Raw genomic sequence first — 15,867 nt, 5'->3', positions numbered from 1 at the left:
TTGCGTGTAACATCACTTTTTGCTGGGTTCCCGGGCATGCTGGGGTGAGGGGGAATGAGCAGGTGGACCTCATAGCAAAGGAGAGTTTAAGAAGAGAAATAGATATCCATGTATTATTGGGGAGAGTGGAACTGAGAGAAATAATTAAAGAGGGCTTAACAAAAGAATGGCAGAGAGGATGGGAAATGGAAGTCAGGGGTAGACACTACTTTTCTATACAATCTGAAGTTAGGAAAATATGTTTCTGTACATCTTTGTCCCGTAGGGACTCAGTTAAACTGTATAGATTGAGGTTGGGACACTGTGGGTTAAATTACTATTTGTGCATTGTAGGGAAACATGTTTCTGGCTTGTGTGAATGTGGGAGTAATGAGACAGTTAAGCATGTTTTCCTAGAATGTAAAAAGTACAGGGTAGAAAGAGAAGTATTGTTTGTTAGACTGACAGGACTTGGAGTTGAGGCTTTTTCTGTTTCATCTTTGTTTGGACACAGTGAGAAACATCAACTGATATCCAGGGCTGTTCTTCAATTCCTGCAAGTTACAGGACTGTATGTAAGGATTTAGTTCAAACTTTGACCTGTGGAGGGCAGTAATACGCTTAGCAGCGTCTACACTGCCGGAATCCTACAAGAAGAAGAAGTAGAATACTTCTTCTAAAATACAATTACACATTTACTGAGGAATGCAGATCGATGCATTGATGACGCATTGGATAACGACTTGTTAACTACTGGCTGTTAATGCAACTGGCTGTTAACGCAAGTGCTAGAGTCGTTAACACATTGTTTGTGTCTGATAGCCGTACAGCGGTTGTATTCCATGTACAAAACCATGTAAGTTTTGTAAAAAAAACGTATGGCGAATTTGAGTTTCCATATGAAATACGGAAAATTAACGCGGGGCCCCCCTTGGGAGCGGGGCCCAATTTGGAATAAAAGGTCCAATCGGCTTAGGGCCGGCCCGGCCTGTCTTATCCATGTACCTGTCTGTTTCTTAAACAATGGGATCGTCCCAGCCTCAACTACCTCCTCTGGCAGCTTGTTACAGACACCCATCATACTGTGTCAAAAAGTTACCCCTCGGTTTCCTATTAAATCTTTTCCCCTTCACCTTGAACCTATCTCCTCTAGTACTCGATTCCCCTACTCTGGGCAAGAGACTCTGTGCATCAGCCCAATCAATTCCTCTCATGATTTTGTACACCTCTACAAGATCCCCCTCGTCCTCCTACACTCCTTGGAATAGAGAGCCAGCCTACTCAACCTCTCCCTATAGCTCATACCCTCTAGTCCTGGCAACATCCTCGTAAATCTTTTCAGAACCGTTTCAAGCTTGACAATACTTCCCTGTAACATGTTGCCCAGAACTGAACACAATATTCTAAATGCGGTCTCACCAACGTCTGATACGGCTGCAACATCACCTCCCAACTTCTATATTCAATATTCTAAATGATGAAGGCCAAAGAGCCAAAAGCCTTTTTGACTACCTGCGACTCGACCTTCAAGGCACCATGTACCTGTACTCCTTGATCCCTCTGCTCTACAACACCACAAGCCTACTATTTACTGTGTAGGTCCTGCCCTTGTTTGACCTCCCAAAATGCAACACCTCACACTCCTCTGTATTAAATTCCATCAACCATTCCTCTGCCCAACAGGCCAATCGATCCAGATCCTGCCGCAATCTTTCACAACCATCTTCACTATCTGCAAAACCACTCACTTTTATATCATTAACAAACTTGCTAATCTTGCCCTGTATGTTCTCACACAAATAATTGATGTAGATGACAAACAGTAATGGGCCCTGCACCGAACCCTGAGGCACACCACTAGTCACAGCCCTCCAGTCCAAGAAGCCACCTTCCACTATCAACCTCTGCTTCCTTACATGGAGCCAATTTGATATCCATTCAGCTATCTCTCATTGGATCCCATGGGATCTGACATTCCAGAGCAGCTTACCATGCGGGAACCTTGTCGAATGCCTTACTTAAATCCATGTACGCAACATGTTTAAGAAGGAACTGCAGATGCGGGAAAATCGAAGGTAGACAAAAATGCTGGAGAAACTCAGCGGGTGTGGCAGCATCTATGGAGCGAAGGAAATAGGCAGCGTTTCATGTCGAAACCCTTCTTCAGACTGAAACGTTGCCTATTTCATTTGCTCCATAGATGCTGCCTCACCCGCTGAGTTTCTCCAGCATTTTTGTCTACCTTCCATGTACCCAACATCTACTTCCTCCACACTTTCTTTGTGGCACCTGACCATCAAGGCTGAGCTGATGAGAAAAGAGCTTAGCAGACTGCTCTAGCAAAGCCACGGGTCCTGATGGTGTCAGCCCTTGGATACTCAAGGCGTGAGCCAGCCAGTGGTGCGGAGTACTCCAGCATATCTTCAACCTGAGCCTTGAGAAGGTTCCTGTGATGTAGAAGACATCCTGCCTGGTTCCTGTACCAAAGAGGACACACCCCAGATCCTCCAATGGCTACAGACTGGTGGCACTGACTTCACACATCATGAAGTCCCTGGAGAGGCTGGTGCCCACTCACCTGTGACCCCTGCAGTTCGCTTCCCAAACAAAGATGGGGGTTGAGGACACAATCATCCACCTGCTCCATCGTTCCTATGCTCACCTGGATAAGCCAGGAAGCAATGTGAGAGTCATGTTTTTTGACATCTCCAGTGCTTTTAACACCATCCAGCCTGCACTGCTAGGGAGCAAACTGATGAGGATGCCGGTGGATGCTCCATTGGTGTCCTGGATCACCAACTAACTGACTGGCCGACCACATTGTGACAGGCTATAGAACTGTGTCTCGGACATGGTAGTGAGCAACACAGGGGCCCCATAAGGGATGGTCCTCTCTCCCTTCCTGCTCACCATTTACACCTCGGATATAACCCGGACTACTGCCACCTGTAGAAGTGTTTGTCTGTCTCTGCAATTGTGGGCTGCATCAGTGAGGCGATGGAAGCTGAATACAGAGGTGAATACAGAGGTGTAGTCAATGACTGTTGAATGGTGTGGGCTGGTGTGTTCATGCAGATACGGACACGGACACAGGCAGACACACGGACGGCAATAGGATCAACAAACTCATCAGGAAGGCTGGCTCCATCCTGGAGGTGGAGTTGGATTGATGGGAGGGGAGGATGCTCCTCAAACTGTGGAGCATCCTGGACAATACAGCTCACCCCCTCCATGACAAAGTGGCCAACCTGAGTAGCACCTTCAGCAACAGACTGGTTCCACCAAGATGCAGCACAGAACACCACAGGAGATCCTTGTTCCCTGTGGTTGTCAAACTGTACAACTCCTCCCCCTTCTGTCGTGGGGAAGACCGAGACTGACTACCCCCCCTCCCCTCCCTCCTCCCCAATCTTCGCAAATCCCTAATTCTTTCCACTCATCACTTTAATTTCATGTTTCATGTATTTTGCGTTTTTATGACTATTGGCAATTTCCCACCTGGGATAAATAAAGTTCTATTGTATCATATCGGACCAGCACTTTTTGTAATTAGCTCTGTTCATGGGCCTTTGAGTTGCAGAACCAGGCGGTGATGCTATCAGTAAACATTGATGTGTTACCCATGAGAAAGAATAGAAGAATAGAATATGTTTATTGTCATTGCACAAAACTGAGCAACGAAATTCCATCTTCCAACGAAAGATCATTGGTTCCAGCAGTACACCAATTTCCTCCTTCACTGCCAGACCTAAACAGTTTCAATGGTTGCTGGTACCAACTGTCTACCTTAAACCAATGGCTAAAACAGAACTTTATTGAACACCACTAGAAAAACAAGATTGTTACATTACCCAAGTTATTGGAAGAGAACTCTGCCTTTTGTTGGTGATGTAATTTCCGGGCAGCAGCAATTGCATAATTTTCCATGACTTCCATGAAATTGGAAACCAACTTGAAGAATTCTGTTGAATTTCTCTTGCAAAACTTTAACAAACTCGTGGTAGAAACCTCAGCAAATGAATCAATATCCTGTTGGGATAGAGACAGTGCCTTTATCAGCACTTGATCAACCTTTAAGCACCTGTGAACATGTACTCTATCCAATCCTCTACACTGCTCTATATCCTTCAATTTATTGATTATTCTCTTACTCATTTGCAATCATCTCCCTCCTTCCATCCAATGTACAAGCATAGAAATGTTGTTCAGTGTGGACTTGGTAGGCCGAAGGACCTGTTTCCACACTGTATCTCTAAAGTCTAAAAAACAGGCACTATGGCCCAATTTGTTCATGCTGACCAAGTTGCCCCATCGAAGCTAGTCCCATTAATGTACATTTGACCCATGTCCCTCTGAACCTTTCCTGTCTGTGTACCTATCCAAATGTATTTTAAATGTTGTTATTACGCCTCGCTGAATTATTTCCTCTCGCAGCTCGTTCCATATATGTACCACCCTCTATATGAAAATGTTTACCCTCAGGTTCCATCTTTTCCCTCTCGACATGTTCTCTAGTCCTTAATTCCTCTGCCCTGGGGAAAAAGAACTGTGCATTCACCCTATCTATAACCCTGATGATTTTATACACTTCTGTAAGATTACCCCTCATTCTCCCACACTCCCTGCCTGCCCAATCTCCCCCTATAGCTCACACCCTCAATTTCCAGCAACATTTGCAGAAACCACTCCCTCCGCAAACCTTGGTTCCCTCATCCCGTCCCACCTAAACCGCACCATCCTCATGTACATTCCCCTGCAACAGCAAGAGATGTAACACTTGGCCTATACCTCCTCATTCACCACCATCCAAGGACTCCAGCTGTACTTTCGGGTGAGATGCATCTCCTCTAATCTCATCTACTGCATTCAGCATTACATTACTGGTGTCCAGTGAGACCAGGTGCAGTCAAAGGGATCATTTCACTGAACACTTGCACTTGGTCTACCAAGACCGACTGGATCTCCCAGCTGTTAACCATTTTAACTCCCCTTCCTATTCCCATATCAACCTTTCTGTCCAGGGGCCTCCTGCATTGTCAGAATAAGGCCACACTCAAACTGGAGGAACAAAGCCTCATATTCTGCTTGGGTAGTTTGCAAGTCAACAGTATGAACATTGAATTCTCCAATCCATAGCAACAACACAGTTGATTTTTTCTTCCTCCCCCTTTTCCAGTGCGCACCGTTGAAAAACATGAGCTTACCGCAAAAGATGAACTGTTCGGGCGAAGATTTATCAAATCTGTGAAGAGAACAGAAAACAGTTGATAAAAGATACAAAATGCTGGAATAACTCAGCAGGTCAGGCACTATCCCTGGAAAATTTAGACCGGAGGCATTTCGGGTTGGGACCCTTCTTTGGACCGATCGTATGGGGGGCCAAAAATGCTGGTAGAAAGGAGGGACAGGACAAAGTGTGGTTGGCGATGGGTGAGCACAGGCAAAGGGGTTTTGATAGGCAAATGGTTGGACAAATGAGGGGGCTGGGAAGAAATAGGTACATGGCCTGGTGGGACAGAGGAATCCCCTCCCCTTTCACCCCCAGCCAACCGTCTTTCTTCCTCCCTCTGCTGACCTGGGCCACAACTGGCCGGGCACCTATTACTCACCTTCCCCTCCCCCGACATTTCTTCCTCCAGATTCCTAAATCACAACTCTTTAATCCTTTTGTCTCACACCCTGTGCGTTTTCACCTCTGGCCTTTGTCCACCCATCTGCCTATCAACCCTCCCTTGCTTGTGCTTACCTATTACCTGCAGTGCTTTGTCCTGCCCCTCCTCTCTTCCACTTTTCATCTCATCTTACAAACCGTCTGAAGAAGGGTCCCAACCAGAAATGTCACCTTTGCATATTCTGCAGGGATGCTGCCTGACCCTCCAAATTACTCCTGCATTTTGTATTTATTTTTGGTAAACCAGCATCTGCAGTGCTTTGTTTCAACAAGAAAAAAGCTGCAGCAGCTGTCAGCAGGATATGTTGTTACAAAGGACCCTCCACCATCACCATCTATTTACTGAAGGATACTAGTATTGTGAGCAATTTTGGGCACCGAGTGTGTAAGAAAGAACTGCAGATGCTGGTTTAATCGAAGGTAGACACAAAATGCTGGAGTAATTCAGCGGGTGAGGCAGCATCTCTGGAGAGAAGGAATGAGCGACGTTTCAGGTCGAGACCCTTCTTCAGACTGTTGTCAAGGGAGGGGGCGGGACAAAGATAGAATGTCAAAGAACAAGCTGCCAGAGTAGGTAATTGAGGTACATCCTAAAACATTTAAAATGCATTTGGACAAGTACGGGATAGGAAAGGTTTACAAGGACATAGGCCAAACACGGGAAGATGGCCCTAGTCTAGATGGGGCACTTTGATCAGCATAGTAAAGTTGGGCCGAAGGGCTTCTTTTAATGCTGTAATACTCACACATCCCCAAAATATGAGGATTGGTAGGTTAATTGGCAAATGTAATTTCCTCCGATTAGGTCTATAGATTTGCAGAGTAGCACAGAATATGAACAGGCCCTTTGCACAAACTCATGCATAAAAAGGGAGGGAGAGAGAAAACGGAGAATTACAGACCAGTTAGTCTAACGTCGGTAGTGGGGAAACTGATAGAATCAGTTATTAAAGATGGGATAGCAGCACATTTGGAAAGTGGTGAAATCATTGGACAAAGTCATCATGGACGGGGGTTTTACACAATGGAAGAATTATGGAATTAAAAATATGGGACAACTTTACAAGGAAGGCACTTTTCTGACATTTCAGGAGTTGCAACAGACTTATGGACTTCGAGGAAATGATTATTTCAGATATCTTGAACTTAGAGATTATGTAAAATCGAACTCCCAAAATTTTTGAATTAGAAATTCAGAAATTCTTGATGAATGTTGGAACAAACATCCTAATACAGAAAAATTAATATCTTATATATATAATATCTTATTAGACAGTGACATTCCTTCGACGGACTTACACAGACAAACATGGGAAAAATAATTAAATCAAGTAATAACGAAAGATACTTGGGAAGAAAGTTTGCAACACATACATCAGTGTTCACTAAACGCCAGACATTCTCTAATACAATTTAAAGTAATACATAGGTTACATTATTCAAAAACAAAACTACATAAAATTTTTCAACATATCTCACCTATATGTGATAAATGTCAACATTTAGAAGCTACATTATCTCACATGTTTGCAAACTGTATAAAAATTAAAAAATTCTGGGTAAATATTTTTAGTATAATATCTAAAGTAACCAGCACACAATTGGACCCAGATCCAAAATTAATAATACTCGGAATAGTAGAATTAAATCAAACACTTAGAACAACACAAAGAAACTTTATTGATTATAGTTTAATAACAGGAAAAAAATTAATTCTAAAATTTTGGAAAGGCCCTACGGCCCCCACAATCAAAATGTGGATTATAGAAATGACGGAGACCTTAAACGTGGAAAGAATCAGATTTTCCCTGTTGGACAAACAGGAATTATTCGTTGGAACATGGTCTCCTTTTATTGATTACTTAAAGGGTCAGAATAGTTCAGCACAGGAACCTGACTAGCACGCGGGCTAAAGAATGGATGAAATACTATACTCTGAAATGTACGAATATATCTCGAATGAAGTCTTTTTTATTTTAATAAATTTTTCCATTCTTCTTTAACTATCTTTTTCCTTTTTTTTTTTTTTTTTTTTTTAAATTTTTTTTTGTTTTGTTTGTTTTTGTTTTTGTTTTTCTTCTCTTTCTTTTCTTTCTTTACTTCATCTATCTCTTTAGTTCTATCTAGTTAAAAAAAAAAAAAAAGGCAAAAAGTATTGGAGACAATGTAATAATAATTGACAATATTATCAATTTAAAAATGTAAGACTGTAATGATGTAAATAGGTTATGTACCTATCTCCAATAAAAAATATTTTCAAAAAAAAAAAAAAAAAGTCATCATGGATTTATGAAAGGTAATCATGTTTGACGAATCTTATAGAATTTTTCGAGGATGTAACTAGTAGAGTGGATAAGGGAGAACCAGTGGATGTGTTATATCTGGACTTTCAGAAGGCTTTCGACAAGGTCCCACATAAGAGATTAATATACAAACTTAAAGCACACGGTATTGAGGGTTCAGTATTGATGTGGATAGAGAACTGGCTGGCAGACAGGAAGCAAAGAGTAGGAGTAAACGGGTCCTTTTCACAATGGCAGGCAGTGACTAGTGGGGTACCACAAGGCTCAGTGCTGGGACCCCAGCTATTTACGATATATATTAATGATTTGGACGAGGGAATTGAATGCAACATCACCAAGTTTGCGGATGAAACTAAGCTGGGGGGCAGTGTTAGCTGTGAGGAGGATGCTAGGAGGCTGCAAGATGACTGGGATAGGTTGGATGAGTTGGCAAATGCATGGCAGATGCAGTATAATGTGGATAAATGTGAGGTTATCCACTTTGTGGCAAAAACAGGAAAGTAGACTATTATCTGAATGGTGGCCGATTAGGAAAGGGGAAGATGCAACGAGACCTGGGTGTCATGGTACACCAGTCATTAAAAGTAGGCAAAAGGTACACAAAATGCTGGAGAAACTCAGCGGGTGCAGCAGCATCTATGGAGCGAAGGAAATAGGCAACGTTTCGGGCCTAAACCCTTCTTCAGACTGATAGGGGGTGAGGGGGGGGGGGGGAGAAGGAAGGAAAAAGGGAGGAGGAGGGGCCCGAGGGCGGTCGGATGGGAGGAGACAGCTCGAGGGTTAAGGAAGGGGAGGAGACAGCAAGGGCTAGCAAAACTGGGAGAATTCAACGTTCATGCCATCAGGACACAAACAACCCAGGTGGAATATGAGGTGCTGTTCCTCCAATTTCCGGTGTTGATCACTCTGGCAATGGAGGAGACCCAGGACAGAGAGGTCGGATTGGGAATGGGAGGGGGAGTTGAAGTGCTGAGCCACCGGGAGTTCAGGTAGGTTATTGCGGACTGAGCGGAGGTGTTCGGCGAAACGATCGCCCAACCTCCGCCTAGTCTCCCCGATGTAAATCTGCTGACATCTAGAGCAGCGGATGCAGTAGATGAGGTTGGAGGAGATACAGGTGAACCTTTGTTGCACCTGGAACGACTGCTTGGGTCCTTGAATGGAGTCGAGGGTGGAGGTGAAGGGACAGGTGTTGCATTTCTTGCGGTTGCAACGGAAAGTGCCCGGGGAGGGGGTGGTACGGTAGGGAAGGGAAGAATTGACAAGGGAGTTGCGGAGGGAGCGGTCTTTGCGGAAGGCAGACATAGGGGGGATGGGAAGATGTGGCGAGTGGTGGGGTCCCGTTGGAGGTGGCGGAAGTGGCGGAGGATTATGTGTTGTATTTGCCGGCTGGTGGGGTGAAAGGTGAGGACTAGGGGGACTCTGCCCTTGTTGCGAGTGCGGGGATGGGGAGAGAGAGCAATGTTGCGGGGTATGGATGAGACCCTGGTGCAAGCCTCATCTATGGTGGTGGAGGGGAATCCCCGTTCCCTGAAGAACGAGGACATTTCCGATGCCCTGGTGTGGAACGTCTCATCCTGGTAGCAGATGCGGCGTAGGCGGAGGAATTGGGAGTAGGGGATGGAGTCTTTATAGGGGGCAGTGTGGGAAGACGTGTAGTCCAGATAGCCATGTGAGTCAGTTGGTTTGTAGTGTATGTCGGTCAGAAGTCTGTCCCCTGCGATGGAGATGGTGAGGTCAAGGAATGGTCGGGAAGTGTCGGAAATGGTCCAGGTGTATTGGAGTGCCGGATGGAAGTTGGTGGTGAAGTGGATGAAGTCAGTCAGTTGTGTGTGGGTGCTGGAGGTGGCCCCAAAGTAGTCGTCAATGTAACGGAGGTAGAGGTCGGGGATGGGGCCCTGGTACGTCTCGAACAAGGATTGTTCAACGTACCCGACAAAGAGGCAGGCGTAGCTGGGGCCCATGCGTGTGCTCATAGCTACGCCTTGTGTTTGGAGGAAATGGGAGGTGTCAAACATAAAGTTGTTGAGGGTGAGGACCAACTCCGCTAGGCGGAGGAGGGTGTCAGTGGCTGGGTATAGGTTGCTCCTCTGGTCGAGGAAGAACCGGAGGGCTTTGAGGCCATCGTGGTGGGGGATGGAGGTGTAGAGTGACTGGACATCCATGGTGAAGATGAGGGGGTGAGGGCCTAGAGAGTGGAATGCGCGGAGGCGGCGGAGGGTGTCTGAGGTGTCTAGAACATAGGTGGGAAGGGATTTGACCAGGGGGATAGTATGGAGTCAAGGTATGTGGAGATGAGTTCGGTGGGGCACGAACAAGCAGAGACAATGGTCTACCGGGAGAGCCGTGTTTGTGAATTTTGGGGAGAAGGTAAAAACGGGCCGTGCGGGGCTGGGGAACGATGAGGTTGGAAGCTTGGTCGGGCAGGGCGTGGGAATTGATGAAGTCGGTGATGGCGCTAGATATGGTGGCCTGGTGCTCGCATGCAGGTGCAGCAGGCAGTGAAAAGGCGAATGGTATGTTAGCATTCATAGCAAAAGGATTTGAATATAGGAGCAGGGAGGTTCTACTGCAGTTGTACAGGGTCTTGGTGAGACCACACCTGGAGTATTGCGTACAGTTTTGGTCTCCTAATCTGAGGAAAGACATTCTTGCCATAGAGGCAGTACAGAGAAGGTTCACCAGACTGATTCCTGGGATGGCAGGACTTTCATATGAAGAAAGACTGGATAGACTCGGCTTGTACTCGTTAGAATTTAGAAGATTGAGGGGGGATCTTATAGAAACTTACAAAATTCTTAAGGGGTTGGACAAGCTAGATGCAGGAAGATTGTTCCCGATGTTGAGGAAGTCCAGAACACAAGGTCACAGTTTCAGGATAAGGGGGAAGTCTTTTAGGACCGAGATGAGAAAAACATTTTTCACACAGAGAGTGGTGAATCTGTGGAATTTTCTGCCACAGAAGGTAGTTGAGGCCAGATCATTGGCTATATTTAAGAGGGAGTTAGGTGTGGCCCTTGTTGCTAAAGGGATCAGGGAGTATGGAGAGAAGGCAGATACAGGATACTGAGTTGGATGATCAGCCATGACCATATTGAATGGCGGTGTAAGCTCAAAGGGTCGAATGGCCTACTCCTGCACCTATTTTTTATGTTTCTATGTTACTAATGTGAGGAAAAAACCAGTCATCTAAGCTTTTGAATTGGAATCATCTTATAGGTAAAAGGTGGGGGAATGTAATTGATATATGGCAGCACTGTAAGGAAAGGTGGGAGGCTCCAAGTTGAATCAGGAGTTAAAATTGGCATGTAGTAAAGGTAATGCTATGGTTGTTATGGAAGATTTTACTCCGGAGTCACGTGAGTGACTACGTGGAGAAGGCCGTCAACCCGTATGCGCGTCATTACGTCTGGCGCATTGCGCAATGGCTGACTGGCAGGTGCGCTGCTCCTGCCAGCGGTAAGTTGAAACCTACAGGTAAGTTTAAAATTTAATTTCTAGGGTTTGTGTTTTGTGTTGCAGGAAGCTCCTTGCAGAGCTTGCCTGCTGGATTCGGGGCGAAGTCGGACGGGCCGCGGGGAAACCGGTTATGGACCGTGGGGAATCTCGGTCCGGACCGCGGAAGCGGGTAGCTGGCGGCCGTCGGGTTAGTTTCCCTAGTTGCTGACAAGGAGGTCAGCGACACCCAGGAGGGGACTGCGAGTGGTGGTTTTCCCAAGAAAGGGGGTAGACAAAGGAAAGTTGATCTCGCTACCCCAGTCGCTGGCAAGGAGGTCAGCGACACTCCCGGGGGGAGGGGGGACAAGACCAAGGGGAAGTTGGTCTCACTACCCCAGTCGCTGACAAGGGGGTCAGCGACACCCGGGGAGGGGGGGGGGGAAAGTGCGAGCGGTGCTTTCCTAAGTAAGGGGGCTGGACCAAGGGAAGTTAGTCTCACTACCCTAGTCGCAGACAATGGGGTCACCGGCTCCCAGACCACTATGCTTCCCCCAGAAAAAGTGGTAAGACCAGCAGTAAGCCGGTCTCGCCACCCGAGTCGCTGACAGAGCGGTCAGCGGCTCCCAGACCGCTATGGATATCCAGGGACGGAGTCAAACCACGGGGAAGTTGGTCAGGCCTTGGGACTCAGGGGAGTCAGGCCAGGAGGGTACCCCTCCTTCTATAGGTATCATCTGCGGATGCCTTAACACATGGAGCACCTGATGGAGGGGTGCTTCAGAATGATATACTACAAGGGAGGGAGTGATCAGCCCGGGTATTATGGAGAACCCGTAGGCAGCGGCACCTGTTTCAGGGCTGCACAATCTCGCTATCTGAGGAGGGGAGCATTCAGGGTCAGTTTCAGTCTGACTCGGGGGGAAATAACCTGATATAGGGCCGAAGGAGGGGCCATGACAGCGCAGGTATCCTCAGGGGCCTGCGGCAGCACCTGTTCTCAGGGTTGCCTATGAATCTCCCTCTCTGTGGAAGGGAATGCGAGTGGTCAGTGTGTAACTGACTTCAAATTCGAAGTATGTCCATGGAACATACTGCAGCACATGCATATGGCTCCAAGGAAATACTCGCAAACGATAGGGTTACTGCCGTGGGCAGAAAACCCAGAAGGGGCCAGAGTTCCCCTCATGCTACAAGTGCCGGCAGTGAACAGCACTATCAGGGGTGACATTGGAAGAAATGAAACCAGCCGCCGAATCTCCTCTTCAGGTAAGACTTATCCAACAGGTATACCTGGATGAGGAAGCAAAAGCTGGCGGCAGCTTGAAAGCTGCGCAGAGGCCTTTCATGCCAAGGTCCAAGCCGGGCTCAGAAAAAATGGAATCCACATACACTACCATTTTCCTACTCTCCAATCAAGGACGGGAATAGAACCCACGTCAGGGGCCGTTGGGCTTACCATAGACCACCGGTAACCATGGAGGTAGGTGGGTCTGGTTTCTTCAGAAATATGAGGTAGTGGATCATTTACAAGTTGGTAATATTTACAATTGTTTTTGTACAAATGATAATGATAGCATGAGACTGGGTTATTATTGCACAGTACAAGGGTACCAAGCTTGGCTTGGAATTGGGGCCAGAGTTGTCTTTCGAGGCAGGCTCAGTATTATGGCCAGGATCACCTTTCGAGACAGGCTCGGGTATCTGGCCAGAGTTGTCGTTTAAGGCAGGCATGGAATTATGGCAGGCGAGGCCTGTTCATTGTGAAGGATGGAGGAAGTCGGTTCATAATTGATTTAACTCGTATTTGCAACAGTATATGGAACTTCGTTACTGTCTAACCAACTGATTTCTTTAGGATGCATCGGTTTCAAAGATGCATACTATATGTCCCATTCACAGGGAACCCGTCATCTACCAAATTACTAAACCGGTGCTGGGACTGCTCAGAGCTCAAAAACACGTGTTATGGCTTATCTGGATGATATTCTAAACCTGTGTTTTGCTAAAATCTACTGTTTTCAGCCGCAACTATATTTGAGAGATTGAGGTTCCTCATCCATCCAGTTAAAATTAAGTTGATGCCAACTACAGTTATTGATTATTCGGTTTTACCTTTAACTATTAATTTATCTGTGACTCAGCTCTGGGGCAAGAGTTTGGAATCAATAGAAGCCTGTAACAACCTTATTATCAAGCCGTCTTCTATTCATAACGTGTAATTGGCAATATAGCAGCTGTGTTTCTGCTGTGCAATTGGGCCTTTGCATTATCAGAACCTACAACGTGCAAGTAGGAATCTCTCAACGGCCATATACGTTATTGTTAACGGACCTATGCTATTACCAGCTGAAGCCACCAAAGTCACAATGGTCGACAAACATTGCTCCAGTAGTTTTGGTCAATGAAGCTTCAGTTGTATTTCAGATTGATGCTAGTGCTCTGAGATGGAAAATTAAGAATGCCATCTCTAGTTACGGAGGCGGATGGGATTTGCATGAATTACCAATTCTTCATTTATTGGTATCAACTACCTATAGACACTAGGTGCATACTATGGGTTAAAGGGTTGTGCGGATATGCATGATCTGCATGCTCAGTTCCAGGTTGATACACTGTGGTGGTAGCTTATGTTGGTCACATGGGTGCAATCAAGTCAAAGTATCCTGTCATAATTTACCTAACCTTATTTGCCGCTGGTGTATCATCACGTAAAATCAATGACAACACAGAATGGATGTTCGATCACTGTGTATTTTATGACATTATGGCTTGATGGAACACCAAATTTCGATATGTTTGCATCCAGGCTCATTCACCAGTTTGTAAAGACATGTGGCATCAGAGTGGCGACAGATACATTCTCGTTACACGGGGGAGGAATTTTCTTTTGTGTCGTTGCTCCATTTTGCCTCATCAGTGAGGGTCTTGCAATAGTTCAGCAAGATCCCGCTTCAGGGTTTTCGTACTGTCTGACTGGCCTATGTGCCCATAGTTCCCGCAAATATTAGGAATTATAGTAGAACCTTATATGGGGTTTCTAAACATAAAACTTTGCTGGTTCAGCCTGGGACTCGGGGAACCAGCCTTTGTGTGATTAATCAATTCATTGCCTTACAGAATCCGAGAAGACAGCTCCAGCGGCTCGAGGTGTCAGACCAATCCATGTTGTGTGCTCACTGCAGAGTGCAGGGATAGCACCAAAAATAGCAGTACATTTCCTCTTCAGGAGATGGGTACCGTTTCTGTTTAAATGCTATGTTACATATAATACGGCATGGACACTGATGTCTTAGATTTCATTTTTAAATGGGTCCTTGACAATAAATTATGTTATAGTCCCATTAACTGGGCCCAACGTGCTTCTCATCATATTGCTGCAGCGAGCGGGACCCGCTCTGTCGGGTCTCACCCTCTGATACCCAGTTTATTAAGGATATCTTTAACACACGTTCTTCCAGACCAAGTACACGGAAGTATGGGACATTGATATTGTGTTACACATCTCCACTAGGGGGCTCCAGCTATATCCCTAGCTTAGGCTCAGCCCTCATAAGGTAGTTATTCCCTTGGCGTAGCGGGTCCAGTCGTTACATAAATTGCGACTGGGCAGGATAGGTACACCTGCTCTATATGATAATTCATGTTTACGATTTAGTTAGCAGGACAGCCCAGGGGTATCTGGTCTCAAACTAATTCTCATGGCATACCCCATGCAACTTCGGTTATGAGTGGTCACACATTTACAACATTACGTCAAGGTCATCTAGAGCCTTAGAGGCTCTGATACTAGCTATGATTGTTAGGTACAAAAGCCTCATAAGAAGATATCAGTTCAGACCATCTCCAGGTGGTTAAAACAGGGATTTGGCTTATACAGGAGTAGATACTATTTTTTAATCTCACTCCAACCAGGGCTGCTACAACATCAGCAGCAAGGGTTATGTACGGTCCTCTGGACCACATCCTGCCGACTGCAGGATGGTCTATCGAACGAGTTCCAACATTTTGTTTTAACCCGTTTGCCAGACCAGGGGTATTTGCCAACTCTATTATAGATTCTATTTATAGTTTCCCCTCGGATGAGAGGGGTTACTACTATTATTATTTGTTCATTTATCAGCATCAGCATGTTTTTAGAACTGTGTCATGTCTGTATGCATCATGAATGTTTCCCTTATCTGTGGTCAACTGATGCAGTTGTGCTTGTGTGGACTCGGTTTTCCACGGCATGAAATCACAGAGCTTCAAAATCTTCACGTAGTCATTAACGTGAATCCGAAGTAAAATAGTGAGATTAAACGAGAACTTACCAGTTTGAAGTTTGATCTTTATTTTATGAGGAGTTACGATGAGCGATTACGTGCCCTCCACTCCCGACCCTGGCAACATAAAGATCTTTTCTGGAAGTTCTAGTCAGCTCTAATCTTACTATTTTAGTTCAACAACTGTTATCTGTGATTTCACACCGCTGCTTTG

At 45.7% G+C, this 15,867-nt stretch overlaps 1 protein-coding gene across 1 annotated transcript in view; it reads right to left on the bottom strand.

Moving 5' to 3' along the window:
* Positions 1-15,867, bottom strand: part of LOC116991819 (adhesion G protein-coupled receptor E2-like) — a 157,268-nt gene that overhangs the window by 85,077 nt on the left and 56,324 nt on the right. The window contains exons 4-5 of the mRNA XM_033050784.1: positions 5,184-5,221; positions 3,831-4,008 (exon numbers count right to left, since the gene is read on the bottom strand). Coding sequence (XP_032906675.1) covers positions 3,831-4,008; positions 5,184-5,221 — 216 coding nt within the window. The remainder of the gene's footprint in view (positions 1-3,830; positions 4,009-5,183; positions 5,222-15,867) is intronic.

Source organism: Amblyraja radiata, chromosome 35, assembly GCF_010909765.2.
Source record: "Amblyraja radiata isolate CabotCenter1 chromosome 35, sAmbRad1.1.pri, whole genome shotgun sequence".
NCBI lineage: Eukaryota > Metazoa > Chordata > Chondrichthyes > Rajiformes > Rajidae > Amblyraja > Amblyraja radiata.
This window is presented reverse-complemented; position numbering and strand designations above follow the sequence as displayed.